General features: G+C 45.3%; 1 protein-coding gene across 1 annotated transcript in view; it reads left to right on the top strand.

Moving 5' to 3' along the window:
• The first annotated feature begins 1,597 nt into the window (after positions 1 to 1,597).
• Positions 1,598 to 14,663, top strand: part of LOC130123817 (collagen alpha-1(XI) chain-like) — a 116,841-nt gene continuing 103,775 nt past the window's right edge. Inside the window, exons 1-3 of the mRNA XM_056293117.1 lie at positions 1,598 to 2,088; positions 10,566 to 10,730; positions 13,418 to 13,631. Of these exons, the coding sequence (XP_056149092.1) occupies positions 1,974 to 2,088; positions 10,566 to 10,730; positions 13,418 to 13,631 (494 nt within the window). The 5' untranslated portion in view covers positions 1,598 to 1,973. The remainder of the gene's footprint in view (positions 2,089 to 10,565; positions 10,731 to 13,417; positions 13,632 to 14,663) is intronic.

The raw sequence follows: 14,663 nt of genomic DNA, 5'->3' as shown, positions 1-14,663 counted from the left end.
AACTACATCAGCTGATTTCATCCCCCTACCTGGCTGAGGGCTGGGGTTCATTTCATTCAGCTGGTGTAGTACATGTGTGGAGCAAACACATGGTTAGGACTTTTACTTTCTGGACCTGGTCCCCCCCCTCCCCCGCCCCCCCTCGTAAACCGCAGGAGAATATAAATGAGTGACATTTTCCTTTACCCCAACTTCCACAAGTCTGGCCCGGAGCAAGGCTTTTAACATACACCGTCCCAACAAGCTGACAGCGGATAGCGGCGGTCGTGCAGAGCTGCTCGCTGATGTGAACGGGTTTGACTTTACAAATCTGAAGACGTGTTTTCACCCGAGCAACACGCACTCGCACGCGCACGCACGCACGTATACATACAGCAAGCGTGCGTGCTCTCGGCAAACTTTTTCCCGGATAAATATTTAAAGTTAAAAGAAAAAACTGATACGACTCTAAAGAATTAGGAGACCAGACTTATCCACTCTTTAGTCCAAAGCAGCTAATCAGAACCAGACGAGCACGCAGCTGCATTTTCTGAATAACATTTTAAGAGTAGATCCAGGTGTTGCATTGGTGGCTTTGCGTGGACTATGCTCCGCGAATACGTAATCCTAACGCGACACGGCGCACGCGCGCCACCCCCTAATGGCAGTTCTTCACTCTGCCCGCATCTGCGCGTTACAGCGTCCCCAATAGTCACGTCGTCGTGCTAATTTCTTCTTTTTTTCGCGGAGCGAGTTTGGGGTCTAATTCGTGCCGCGCGATAACACGTGAGGACACTGACGACGTTTTCCCCAAATGTGGTTTCGGTTTTGCGCGACGACCGCTGCCATCACACTGTCCAATCCGTCTGTCGGCGTCACGCCGAGGAAAACCAAATCAAGGGCAGGACTCTATGGCTACCACCTGTGCTTCCATTCCTCGTTCCAATCATCTTCTGCCATTTATTATTTTCAGACCTCTGCAGCGCCGCTGTCCAAAAAAAGAAAAAGAAAAAAAAGTTTAAAAAAAAGAAGAAGAGCTTCGGGGGCTCTTTGAGGAACCTCCTAGAATCTGGAAAACATTCCCTTTTGGCCACTGCGGCTCCCATATAAAACGCCGGCCAAACATAGGGGCTACTTCATCTCTATTAGACATTCTGGGGGCATTCGGGAAATATCTAAAACAATCGCTCCGGCCCACCACCTCATTTGTATTTACTGGAGAGGCCAGTCACCCCACCCCACCCCACCCCCACCGTGGCCTACATCCTGCTCCATCGCCATTCATAACCCAGATAATGATGATCTCTCATATTAATGGAGGCAATTTGGGGGGAAATGGGTGAAATTCCTTGCCTGGCTGTATTATTTATAACGACGGACCGTAGTCCATCTGACTGCATGGTTGTGGTGTAATAGGGTGTGTGTGTGTGTGTGTGTGTGTGTGTGTGTGTGTGTGTGTGTGTGTGTGTGTGTGTGTGTGTGTGTTGGGGGGGTGCATTATTGCCTCCCTTGCATTCGGTGCCCAAAAGTAGCCTTTAATTACATCGCGCATCGAAGCGACGTCCCTTCCCTCGTAGGACCTCTCTCTCAGAGGAGGAGGAGGGGGGGCGGGGCCTAAGACAACTTTCCGGGCCGGGGATTTGATGAACGGAGGATTTTCCGGTGTCAGTTTTCCGGACAGCCTCGCACCTCAGGCTTCGCAGCGCTTACTCTCAGGGAACCGAGCGGTCTGCGTTCCTCCATGAGACCCGCTTCACCTTCAGCCTGACAGCCGGGCTCAGGGGCAGCGGACCCGGCTTTACGAAGCATCTAGTGATCCCCCCTTTTTTTCTTTTTTTTCTTCTTCTTTTTTTTTCTTTTTTCCTCCACACATGGCTCTTGTAACACAAACATAACACACGTTTTGTGGATTGTGGAAGTTTTATTTATAGTCGCCCGGGCTTTTTTTGTTGTTTTTTTTTGTTTTGTTTTTTGCACAGCTGCGGGCGCTAACAATGGAGATGAGACGGTGGTCCACCAGGTGGAAAACGAAACGATGGGTTTGGAATTCCGTCTTACCCGCCGTGGTCGGCCTGACTTTAGTCCTGCAAGCTGCCGGTGTCGGAGCAGGTAAGGAGTTTGGTCAAGTCCCTCGCAGCTTGCCCGGCTGCTCAGCCGCCGCATCCCCGCCGCCTCTCCCGCCCCTCCTCCCCTCCCCTCCCCTCCGCGGGCTGCGTCTCAATCCGCGACACTTGACCTGCGACGTGCGCTGCCAACGCCGGAGCGCGTCTTGACCTGTCGTGTCCGTTGGCCGAGGTTTGAAACTCTCGCGGTGAACCGGATCGCGTGAAGCGGCCGCACCGTCGCCTTTTTTAATTGGCTCGGAGAAAAACTTGGGGGCACCCTCTTTTGTTGAGCGCCCTACAACGATACGCGAGGCTACGCAACCGCGCCGTTTAACCGTTGTGTATCGATTATCACTTGGCCTGTAAATGAACTGGTTGACGCGCGAGCTGTTCTCGCGGTGCGTGCGTGCGCGCGCGTCCCAGTCCAGGTGCGGTCATGCCGTGACTGAAACGCTGAAACACAATTCAGATTTTCCCCTCAGGTCTGTCATCGCTTTCAGAGCTATTCTCTCTCTCTCTTCGGTTGTGTCCTCGGTGTGTTCGTGTGGACAGAGAAGGGAAGAGCCGCAGTGTGTATTATTATTATTACTATTTTATTTTTTATTTTTTCTTCACTTGGCACCATGAGTAAAGCCAGCTGCAGCCCCACTCTCGGCGTGTTTGTGGAAGTGTCAGGGGTTCACACGTCAGTGAGCAGCCTGTGAATACCCTCTAGAAAGAAGAAAAGTGCAAATCAGTTTCAGAAATCTTTAGGACAATCCATACTTTTGTCATGTTTTCCTGATTTTTTTTTTTTGGACAATTTCGCTGTGTATCCAATGGCCACGTGAATAGGGATGCCAACTGTGCAGCGAGTCATCGTGGAGGTGAAGGACATAGAATAGCCCGGAGGATCATCATTCCTCCTTTTCCCAGAAAAAGACGAGACAAGAAAAAGGCCAAGGAGGGGCGTTGATGGAAAAAAAAGAAAAAAAGATGGTGCTCTCTGGAGTAGACCGTGGCTATTTCACCCCACTTCCAAAGCACGTACATACTATGTAGGTCACATCAACCGCTTCTGTCTTTGTAGTAAAGAGAGAAGAGTTATGCTGCCCCTGATGTCAGAAAGGCATCCATTTGCTGCCTCCGAGCCAGGCTGGTCACCAGCAGCCGGAGTCGACCCTTGAAGTTGTCCGCGTACTCCCTTTAAACATGCGGGGTATGTTATTGGGCCGGATATTTGGCTGTCTCCTGACCACACCAACATTGTGAAACGGAAATACTACCAACAGCCAAAACAATAGTGTTTGAGTTTCCGTTGATTTGACCGCCTGTTTTGCAAAGAGCATCGCGAAAATCACGATGCCATCTGAGACGAGTTGACCCAGGCCGCGTTGCGCCCCGTCGGGACATTTCCTGTTTCACAACCCACCCTTTTCTCGACCCCTCCCTCCCTCCCTCCCTCCCCCTCCCCGCCACCCCTCCTGCAGTGATGAGGTGCATCGTTGCCCTGCAGAGCGCAATAGGCAGGCAAGAGAGATGAGGAGGCCGTGGAGGCCGATACCACGGCGGCATGGCTTGCTCATTGCCCGTCTTTCTCCTCTCCGTCTGATACTCAAACCAACCATAATTGTACGATGTGCTCGCAAAGCAATGCTCTGTAATTGCCGCTTGGGCTGCCAACTTCTGCTGGGATGGCGATGACACGAGAAAAGACTTGCAAGACGTCCCAAGTCGTTCCCCCGCAGTTCAGGGCCACACAGTCGCGGAGTCAATAGGTGAAGTTTCTGTCGAGGCCAAACCTTAACATCACACTGCACACTCTATTGGCTCCATAAACGTGGCACAAATCTTCACATTACAGACAACATATAAGTAGGAAATAGTGAGAATTAATCAGATTTAATGGTTTTTTTCCTCCGGATCATTAAATATTGCACTGAGCTGTGTTGCTGACTTGGAAGCAAGCTAATGGTTTTAGCAGGGGTTGCGCATGTCGGTGCGTGCAGCGCCGCCGCCTCGGAGAAAATGCACTTCTCTGTCATGTTACTGCCTTGTTAACATGTCAGGTAGTATATCACCATTATGTATCGACAGCAATCACAGAGACGTGTTGCTGAGTATGTGTGAGATTGTCTGTTTACCCCCGAGACAAGGCTTGTGGGTCGCCTTGAACTGCTGTGGTACTGTCAGCGTCGGCCCAGCCAAAGTCTGCTCTTGCCTTCTCTCTCTCTCTCTTGTGGTTTCCATCCTTATCATTAAGATTGGGTTTATTCCCCCCAGGGGGAGGAAGTGTTGGCGTCTTTATCCAAGAAGTGTCTAACACATAGCAATCTAGCCCCACCACGTAAGGTTGAAAAGTGCTTTTTAAAACCCGTGCGTGCTCATTTGGGGTCCTTAATGGCTTTGGGGTATCGCCTGCTTTTGAGCACTTCTGTGAGGAGGAGGAGGAGGAGGAGGAGGAGGAGGTGGTTGGGAAAGGAAAGCAGTCTGAGAGTAAGGAGGGAGGAAGGGGGGGAAGAGGAGGAGGAGGAGGAGGAGGAGGAGGAGGGGTGGTGGTGGTGGTGGTGTGCGATTCCTGGCCAATTCAGCACATCTGGAATATATGAGGCCTTGAGGTATGCAGTAATGCAGAAAGGCATTCTGAAACTCACAAAGAGACCTTTAGTTTATGCTTTTTTTGAAAGAACCAGTAGCTCTGTACTCGGGACCATATTCAGAAGAGACACAAACTATTTTCCTTTTTATGAGGCATTCGGCGTGAGGTTATAAAGGTGCGAGGCTTTTTGTGGTTCCAAAAAAATAAATAAAATAAAATTGTATTTTTGTGCAGTTTTGGGCCCCAAGTGCATAGTTGGTCTGGAAGCTTATTTGAGCACAAAACAAAAACTTGTCTTTGTGAAATATCTCATTAGGTCTGGCTGTGGGTTTAATCTGAGAAGGTTTCTACTCTATCTGGTTCCCAAGGCCTCGCAATAGAAAATCGGTGGCGTCTGGACTGAATTTAACAGGATTTGAAAAACGGGAACGCGTTGGGGCTGTGCGTAGAAGTCAACACGCACACCACTTGCTTTGTCTCTTTTGTGGCGCAGGGACTCGGTTCCCCCGAAGACCCGGTTCCAAAGTAAAAAAAAGAAGAAAGAAGTCAGTTCCCGTTTGGAGGTGATAAGGGTGTGCAGGAATTGACCTTCTTGTCTGAAACGCATCGGGCCCGATTTCCCCCAGCGGTGCCGCCTGCTTGGCGATAACGCTCTGGACGATTTGAATTCACGGCGTTCAGCATCAGACGTGTGTTCGTAACCTGGCACCTGGTCAGAATAAATAACCTTAATCCGGTGATTAATCTAGCAGCAGATCTGCGTAACATCACATTATGTAAAGACTCGAGACACGAGCCCGTCTAGCTCAGCTACAGGAGCGAGGCTCACCGCCCAAAGTGTTGGGTTTTTTTTTTTTTTTTGGTCATTTGAGGATGAGGCCTTCTCAGTTGAGTCCCATGTGTGCTTTAGTTTGGGAGAAGGGGAGGGGTGAAAGGGAGTGGTGCCAGAGCCGTAATGGGTTCAGCATGTGGACTTTTAAGCTCCACCCATCAGACCCCCACCTGGCTACTAAGACCGAACAGGAACTCGAGGCTCAGCAGTTCCTGGCTCCACCGGTCAGATGACTCAAAAACGATGACCATGTAAACATGGTTGTGATTTATTTTCATGACAATATTCCCTTTGCCTTGAGCGTGGATCAGTGTTACAGTTGTTTGAGGAGATCTGCTCAGAAGCATGGTGAAAAAAAAATACCACACCTTTGACTAGTTCCCCTGAAAGAGTTGCTTTCTTGGCAAACGCCGGAGCCTTTGTCTCACAGTGCCTTGTTTTCTCTATCAAATACGTGGATTCAGTTTTAATATGAAGTGAGAGCTCATATTAAGTGGGCTCTCTGTGCTTTCTGGGAAGTCGTGTCTTCCCCAGTGGGACTCGAAGCTGACCGATGCTGTACTGTTTATTGTTACTGGGTCTTTGAAGAGGCAGCATCCTGTCTCTCAACTCACTGAAAGGCCAACGGGCGGTGCGATGTCCCGACATCCCTATTGCCACTATTGTTTTTGCCATGCTGGACAAGAAACTTTTCAACAACTTCAAAATGAACCTTGAAATCTTCGAATATCCTTCCCTTATTAGAATGAAATCCCAGTTCTCAAGTTTGTAGTTTTTTGGGTGATTTCTCCTCACTTGGAGACTTAGAAAATGTGACATAGACATAGAAGAAGAAAAAAAGTGGACAGTGGAACACTTCCTTTGCGTATTTGTCTAAATAAACTTTGTTATTGCACTATGTACAACAGCACTGCAATACAAAAGGAGCTTTCAAGTATATGTAGGAGTACGAAGGCTGGGGTTTGAGAACTGTTTCTCCTGTAGGTCTTTGGAAATGACAGAAAATAATTAACAAAAATAACTTTAAGCTACTAAATCCTTCATGACATGACTTGAGCTGAACCCATTGACATGGCAGAAAATCTTCACTGAGGGACGTACACAACTTTGTCTCGTTATGACTCTACAGTAATAAATACAGGTCCCATTAGAATAAAATGGGTGCCACTTTGCAATAGACTACCCTTATAAAGGATTTATAAATCGTTTATAATTAGGTTATAGTTGGGTTGTGAACACTTATAAATCATTAATAAACAATTATTTCATAGTTTTCATACATTGATGCAGGCTCACTATTTGGCAAGATCAAGTTACTGCTGGACTTTTTATCCATCCATCCATCTATCTATCTATCTATCTATCTATCTATCTATCTATCTATCTATCTATCTATCTATCTATCTATCTATCTATCTATCTATCTATCTATCTATCTATCTATCTGTCTATCTATTCTGTTAAATGTCAGATTTTGCTAGTTGTTAGCAGATCTTGCTAGCTGCTAGCAGATCTTGCTAGTTGCTAGCTAAGTAACCTATCAAATCTGAGGCTTAACAGTACAGATAAATCTAGGCTCACCATTTGGCAAGCAACAGGTCACGGTTTCCCTTTTTATCTAATGTGTTATAACAGCTTATTAATGATTTGTAAAGTGTTTGCAACATAATTACAAATCATTCATTAAACTTTTATAAGTGCAGCCTTATTGTAAAGTGGTATCATAAATTGCACTAAGTAATTTATCTAAAGCTCATATGTTATACTTTAAATCAGGGGCTCCCAAACGTTTTAATGCTGTGATTTACCTGTGGAGATACTTTTTTTGTCCGAGACCCAAAAAATACTTTGTGTAGTAAAATAAGCAATAAATTCTCATTACCTGTAACTAGCAAGATAACTCGTAATCCTGCTGTATCCCCCTTCTCAGTCTTCAATCATGGTCTACCAATGACTAAATAAAACAGATAGGGCATGTCACCATTAAACGTTGTGTTTATTGTGGTCATCTTGCGACCTACCTGGCCCCCTGCTTTGTCCCACTTGTGGGTCATGACCCATTGTTTAAAAACCACTGCTTTAAATGACCTGTCCATTAAAAGCGGATGCATCATTTAGCTGTGAAAACACGTTTTTAGCTGTTGTAAAAGTCTGTGGGGCATAGTATTCTGGTGTATTTACCCTGTGGATGTGTTTACTTTGATTGAGAGCGACATTTACAGGCGAGCTGCAGAGTCGGACTTAAAACTGTCAGTGGTCATTGGTTAGCATCAATGGTTTTGTACAGATCTCCACTTTACGTTGCCTTTTGTGGGCATATTTCTGCATCCCCTTACATTTACTGCTGCCTACATCTACATTCACAACCGCGATGAGTGTTAAATTAATAGCTCGCTCCTCTATTTTTTTTTTGCAACAGCAGAGGTGCACCCAGGCCAGGCCAGGCATTGGATTAACATTGACCATCTTGTACGTCAAGACCTCCATTTGTGCACAGCTCTTAAAAACGTGTGCTATTTGGCCTTCATAAATTCCCCATAAGCAGGCTGTAAATCATGACGTGCCCCAGGGTTATGTGAGGGATGTAGTTGAAAGGGGGGGTGGGGGAGAAAAAGGAGAAGACGAGCATAGGGAAGAGGCTGAGAGTAACAGGTAACTATGAGTTTCAGGTATGCAGATGGAAGGCATGGCTTACAGAGAAGAGGAAGGTTAGACAGAGGCAGTATGACAGTCTTCATCGCATACATACTACATTGTGCTTGTATGGCAAATCATTTAATCCAGGATTAAATGTTTAACTTTTGTTTTCCTAAAACAACAATGAAATACGATCTGATAAGGAGGCGCGACAAGTTCTCTTGTCTCGTAGGCAAACTAACTTGATTCAGGAATTTTATTGATTGTTCTTTTCACTTTCTCAAAACAAGTGAAAGTGCTCCGTCTTGTTTGAGGATGTTGTACAAGAGAAAGTCTTGAAACAGGCTTCGCTGCACCAGACAAGGGAGAGTCTCTCACCTTAGTGCCATATTCCTTCTTACTCGTTTTCAGTAAGACATGATTTTAAGACTTTGGATTGATTAATATTAGGTAAAATAACTCATGAAGATGTTTGTTTGTTTGTTTGTTTGTTTGTTTTCATATAGCATTTCGGATGACAGAAAGAGGCTTAACGGTGCAAAGTAGTCAATAAAGTCGCCTCCCTCTGTGCTTGACTTACTGCAAAGCCCCAGTGAAAAGCTGCAGAGGGGTTCATCATTAGAAACTGGGGTTTTGTGGAGGGGGCAGTTACCAGGGGGCCCAATTATATCCGCTGAATAGTTTCTAACATTTTTACTACTCCACTGCCAGCATAGCTCATAAAAGAGCAACGGGTTGAGTCGACATATTTGGCTAACAGTCAGTGACTAGGCAAGGGTTGTAATAGATAATAGGTGTTGCTTTAGCATCAAAATGCCAGATACTGTTAGACTTTCCTTTGAGAATTGTTGTATATGATGCATACTTTACAATTAAATGGTCTGCTTATATGAATTGTAAAACTACGCTATTACGAGAGCAGCCTGAACCTTTTTTTCCACATATCAATATAATTGCCTTGGTACATTGTTTAATTTGGAATTTTTCATACATCTGCGGCCCAATGATTAGACTAAATGTTTTAAAGTGGACCCGAACTGAACCACTAATATTTTCTGACATCTTTAATTGTCCTACATTTTGCCTTGTCTCTTTCTATTGGAAAAAAAAATGTAAGTATAAAAGCTCGAATTCAGTTTTTCTATTTTTTTTTCCTTTGTAAAAGAGCGCCCCTTAGTTCAGCTTCTCACGGCCAATTTCCGATGCTTGTGACGTCATCACACTCCTTTATTTACATACAGCATTCACGTCATCAAAATACGAAACCCCGCCCACCCTCACTGTCAACGCTTCCTTGTACTTGTTACTCAAAGGCCAGCCCATGAATATTAATGATGACTAAACCTCTCCCTCAGTTCTTGGGACAACAGAGAACAGTTGCGGATGAAGGTAGCGCTGCACGGTTAATCTAATCACAATCGGCTCTGTGCATAACTGTAGTCCACGGACTTCCGGTTTCTACTGCAGCGGTCGGACCAGTTTCCTGTTTGTTGGCGCGCGCTATTGACAATGGCACGTTTTTCGCGATGCCTGCAAGATTTGCCACGGATAAATGTCAACGACGTGCATGAAATTGTCGACAAACTTTCACCTGCACCTACCAGCAAACGGGTGAAAAGTTTCAAGTTGTACATATCAAGTTACGTCCACAATTCCGTCCGTCTGTCCGCATATGCCATTGCACACGTCAACAAACAGGAAACTGGTATGGCCGCGGCAGTAGAAACCGGAAGTCACTGGACTACAGTTACGTACAGAGCCGATTGCGACGTCAGCCAGTGCAATTATATAACCGCAAAAGGCTGCGATTTATTTAAATAATAAAAATGTGCGCGTAGACGTGTTTGTGTGCGGTCTGCATATCTACGCCCACAATTAAGAGACGACCAATCGGTCTCTGCTTAGGCAGTGACGCGTGTTCAGTCTGCGGTCACATGACTACCCGGCGTGCCGCGCGTGCAGACCAGAAAGAAGGGGAAAATGGATGCCGGCGGCGACGGGCGCGTCAACTGGTGGCAAAAAAAAACCCAAAACCGCGACCCCTGATATAAGGCGATATAAGGGATTCAAGCTCAGCGAAGTTGAGCAGAAAGGGGCACTGAAAGTCCCTACATGTCGCGGCAACACGACAGATTTGTAGTATTTGTATACATTTGTTTATTATATCGCAGTGGCAATGTTGCGCACAATCATCGCCATGTGACCTTTTCACCAATCGTGCAGCACCAGACGAAGGTATAAAAACCACGATATGAGTAAGAAAAATGTCGCTGGATGTTTTATTACATTGTGATTAAGGCTTTTAGAAGTGAAAAGTTCAACCTGATGTCTGTTTGGGTCTGACTTTAAGTGCTAGGCTAGTTGTGCATTTTGCCATGTCAAACGTCACATCCGGGGAAGGCACCTCTCAGTTTTGTTTCACCTCTCCCAACAGCTGAACCTGTGGATGTACTCAAGGTGCTGGACTTCCACAACTCCCCCGAAGGAGTACGGAAAACAACAGGGTTCTGCTCAGTCCGGAGAGGATCCAAACCAGATGTAGCTTTCCGAGTGTCGAAACAGGCCCAGATCAGCGCTCCAACCAAACAGCTCTTCCCAGGTAACCCTCTTTGCCTTGCAACCACACACAAGTTTCAGCATCTGGAAAGTTCTACTCTAGAATGAACCACCTACCATTTGAAAGAATGTGATGCCAACTCGAGCCCTGTTGTTGCAGAACAGTAACAGTTAGATATTTTAGTCATCTGTGTTTATTTAAAACAGACTTCTTTTTCTTTTCTTTTTTTTTTTTTGGAATGAGTAATGAACACTAGCTCCCAAAATGTAATCTCCAAACGTCAAATAGTGAGTTTTTCATAAAACCCGGAAAAGAATGTTGATTTTCTAATCAATGCTAATTAACTTCTGAAATGACTTGATTAGGTCCCATGGCCCCAAGGGGTCAAGAGACTTACTTTCAATATGAAGTATATATATTTTCATTTCAAGTAAGGAGGCGTATAGTGCTCAAATTGCAGTTCGATGATGCTTGCTCAATGCCTGCAATTTATTACAACTGATCAATGACAAGTAGATTGTTTGTGACATTTTGTGGACTGATCCAGTCAAAAATGTGATTTCAGCTCTGATATACTGGCAGTCTCCAGTGTGCTGGAGTTGGCTGACGTGAAGAAATCCAGCTGGGTTTTCATATTGAATGCACATTGTCTGACTCACAGCTTTGCAGTGTCTGATGCCCAGCTCTGTTTTTGGGAAATTAACCCATATTTATTGTTTTAGGACGGAGTCCACTCCTAGAAACAAAAAGCTCTTTGATAATGTTTCCATGGGCTGGCTACTGTCTTAACCCGCTTGCTGCTCACCAGCTAATTCCAAGATCTGATGATAAACCATAGAGGAAGCACAGGATCTCTGTTATTATTCACTCCTGTAGAAAAATATCAGGCTGTTGACAGATGCATGTATGTGGGCACTTTGTCAGTTTCCAATCCATACCATGTGCTTGGTCTCCAGACAGCTGTAATACATGGCACTTTTAAGCCACAGTGCATTATAATACAATGTCAAACATTGATAATATCCACTGGAGAACTGTTACCTCTCCATTCGTAGATCATACTGTATGAAGAGCCACTAGGTGCCTACTTGCCCCATGTTGGCAAAACCAGTACACAAATTTAATGGGAACTAAGCATCATCAAATAAATTCTCCCAGTTTATTTGTGTTGGGCTTCTTCCAGTTTGGCTTGATTGCAAAGGGCAAAATGAAGCACAAAATAGTGTGAGATATTAGCAGCTAGATCTATGTGATTTTTGGCTGAAACTAATTGCCTGCAAACCTTGCAGTTTTCAGGAATGGGAATTTGAAGGGTACAATTTAGCTGGAGGGGTGGAGTGCTGGAGTCGCCTAAGAAATGAGGTGTCAGAATGTCCTCAGTCAGAATAATTTAATTTGGCTTCATTTAGCTTCCACACTCAACATAATTTGACTTTTATTTAAACACCAATAACCTGTTATTTTTTCACTGAAGTGAACTATATTAACTGTTCTCCAATGACATTTGTTTGAGTTCTATTTACAGGCCTTGTAAAATTATCATGGCAACAACATCACTTTTTACTTCTTTTGCTCTGTGCCAGCCTCTGCTTCAGCTTCCTTAATAAAGAGCAGTCCAGGTCCAATTGTCTAGACTTGTGTGTTTTATGTGAAAAGTGAAAGTCAAGGAGTCAGTACTTATGCCATTATTCAATTTACTCATTAGAAAACAATTGCAGTCATAATGACGTCCTCTACAGATAGCCATGTAGAACACATGGTATCAGGACAAATGCAGTTTGAGCTCACATGAAAACCCTGCATTTGGATTTGGCTTTTTGCCATTTAATACAAACGGCACAGATAATGCGTTGAGTACAGATAATATGTAGCTGGACATCTTAGTAGAGAAGTGTGTAACTTCCTCATTTCTTTAAGTTAGACTTTGGATAAGAGAGGGGCGTCCAGGTAGCGTAGCGGTCTATTCCGTTGCCTACCAACATGGGGATCTCCGGTTCGAATCCTCGCGTTACCACCGGCTTGGTCGGACGTCCCTACAGACACAATTGGCCATGACTGCAGGTGGGAAGTCAGATGTGGGTATGTGTCCTGGTTGCTGCACTAGCACCTCCTCTGGTCGGTCGGGGTGCCTGTTCGGGGGTAGGGGGAACTGGGGGGAATAGTGTGAGCTCCCCATGCGCTACGTCCCCCTGGTGAAACTCCTCACTGTCAAGTGAAAAGTAGCAGCTGGCGACTCCACATTTATTGGAGGAGGCATGTGGTAGTCTGCAGCCCTCCCCGGATCAGCAGAGGGGGTGGAGCAGTGACCGGGATGGCTCGGGAAGAACGGGGTAATTGGCCGGATACAATTGGTGGGAAAAAGGGGGAAACCCCCCCCCCCAAAAAAAGACTTTGGATAAAAGAGTAGATAGGAAAAATACACTTGTGACCCAAATATCAGCGGTTTGAATTTCTGGTTGGGGAAATGATGAACTTAACAATCTCTTATCTATCAACACGGCATTTCAATCCAATTGGTTCAGTGGAGTTGCTCAGAGAGGCAGACAGCAGAAAAGTGTGATTATATCGAGCAGTTTCAGTACCAGGTGTAAATCTATAGAATAGTGTGGGCATAAAGCAGGACAAAAGGGGGAAAATGAAGAAAGAAAAAGCACTATTACCCTGGTTCCTAATGGGGCATTGGTCCCAAATAACAAGCTCACCAACCCCCTATCCGTATCACCATCCAGGAGGAGTTTTCCCTGAGGACTTCTCCATCCTGTTTACCATCAAGCCCAAGACTGGCCTCCAGACCTTCTTGCTGTCTGTGTACAACAAGCAAGGCATCCAGCAGCTCGGCGTGGAGGTAGGCCGTGCTCCCGTCTTCCTGTACGAGGACCAGCATGGCAAGCCCGCCCCCGAGGAGTACCCCCTGTTCCGCTCCATCAACCTGGCCGATGGAAGGTGAGTGATGGAGAGGTTTCTCGGATGCGGACGACTGGTAGAAGTTTGTTTGCCGTTTCTTGTTATGCCTGTGCCGGGCCCTTGGTTGTCTCAGTTTCGTGCTATCCGTTTGTGGCAAGCAGACATTTTATGTGCTAAATGCAATGTGTCTGGGAAAAAAGAAGATTGAAATTAAACATTATTTCAGTCGATGGCTGCATTTGAAAGAGAGATAAATGTTGCTGAATGTAATTAGTGGTGCCGGTAACTTTTGGGCTGCTGCATAGTCCTGCTAGCCTGCAGGGTCGTTTTGTTTCGCCTGAATTCGCCATGATTTATCGGTTCTACTGTATGCACAACAAACAAAACCATTTTTTTGTAATTTCATCCACTTAATATATTTTCTCATCTAATCAAAGAGGCCCTTTCTTGTCAGGCGAACTGATACATTCCAGTAATGATTTGTTATTGTCATATGTGAGCTTATTCATTAAGGCATATGGAACAAGTCAGACAGGAATGGCATATCGATTACTGGCAAACATTTGATGACAGCCTTTTCTTTCTCAAATTATTTACAGCGGCAAAATACCAATGTGCAATAACACAATGAGCTGGATCTTTATAAATCACGTTACATTCCAACGAAGTTAATAAGAAACATTTTGTTAACTTGTCTCATGTGTTTGAACAAAGACAAACCATGAATGCCCTTGCACGTGTGCTTGTAGTCTTTATCGTTTGTTTATCAGCAAAGTGTTTGAATATACATTGATGAAGTACCAACTATGGCGTCAGCTTCTCTGGTTGGCTCCCATAAGATTTTCCATGTGTTGAGGTTTTCCCTCCAGCTGTTAGTAGATTCATATAGGGATTTCATTTCTATTCTGCAATGAAATTTTCCTCTACCAAGGATGTCCGGGTAGCGTGGCGGGCTGTCCCGTTGCCCGGCAACACGGGGATCGCCGGTTCGAATCCCCGTGTTACCTCCGGCTTGGTCGGGTGTCCCTACAGACACAATTGGCCGTGTCTGCGGGTGGGAAGCAAGATGTG

Source organism: Lampris incognitus, chromosome 14, assembly GCF_029633865.1.
Source record: "Lampris incognitus isolate fLamInc1 chromosome 14, fLamInc1.hap2, whole genome shotgun sequence".
Taxonomy (NCBI): domain Eukaryota; kingdom Metazoa; phylum Chordata; class Actinopteri; order Lampriformes; family Lampridae; genus Lampris; species Lampris incognitus.
The sequence above is the reverse complement of the archived record's forward strand: the minus strand, read 5'-3'. Positions and strand labels throughout refer to the sequence as shown.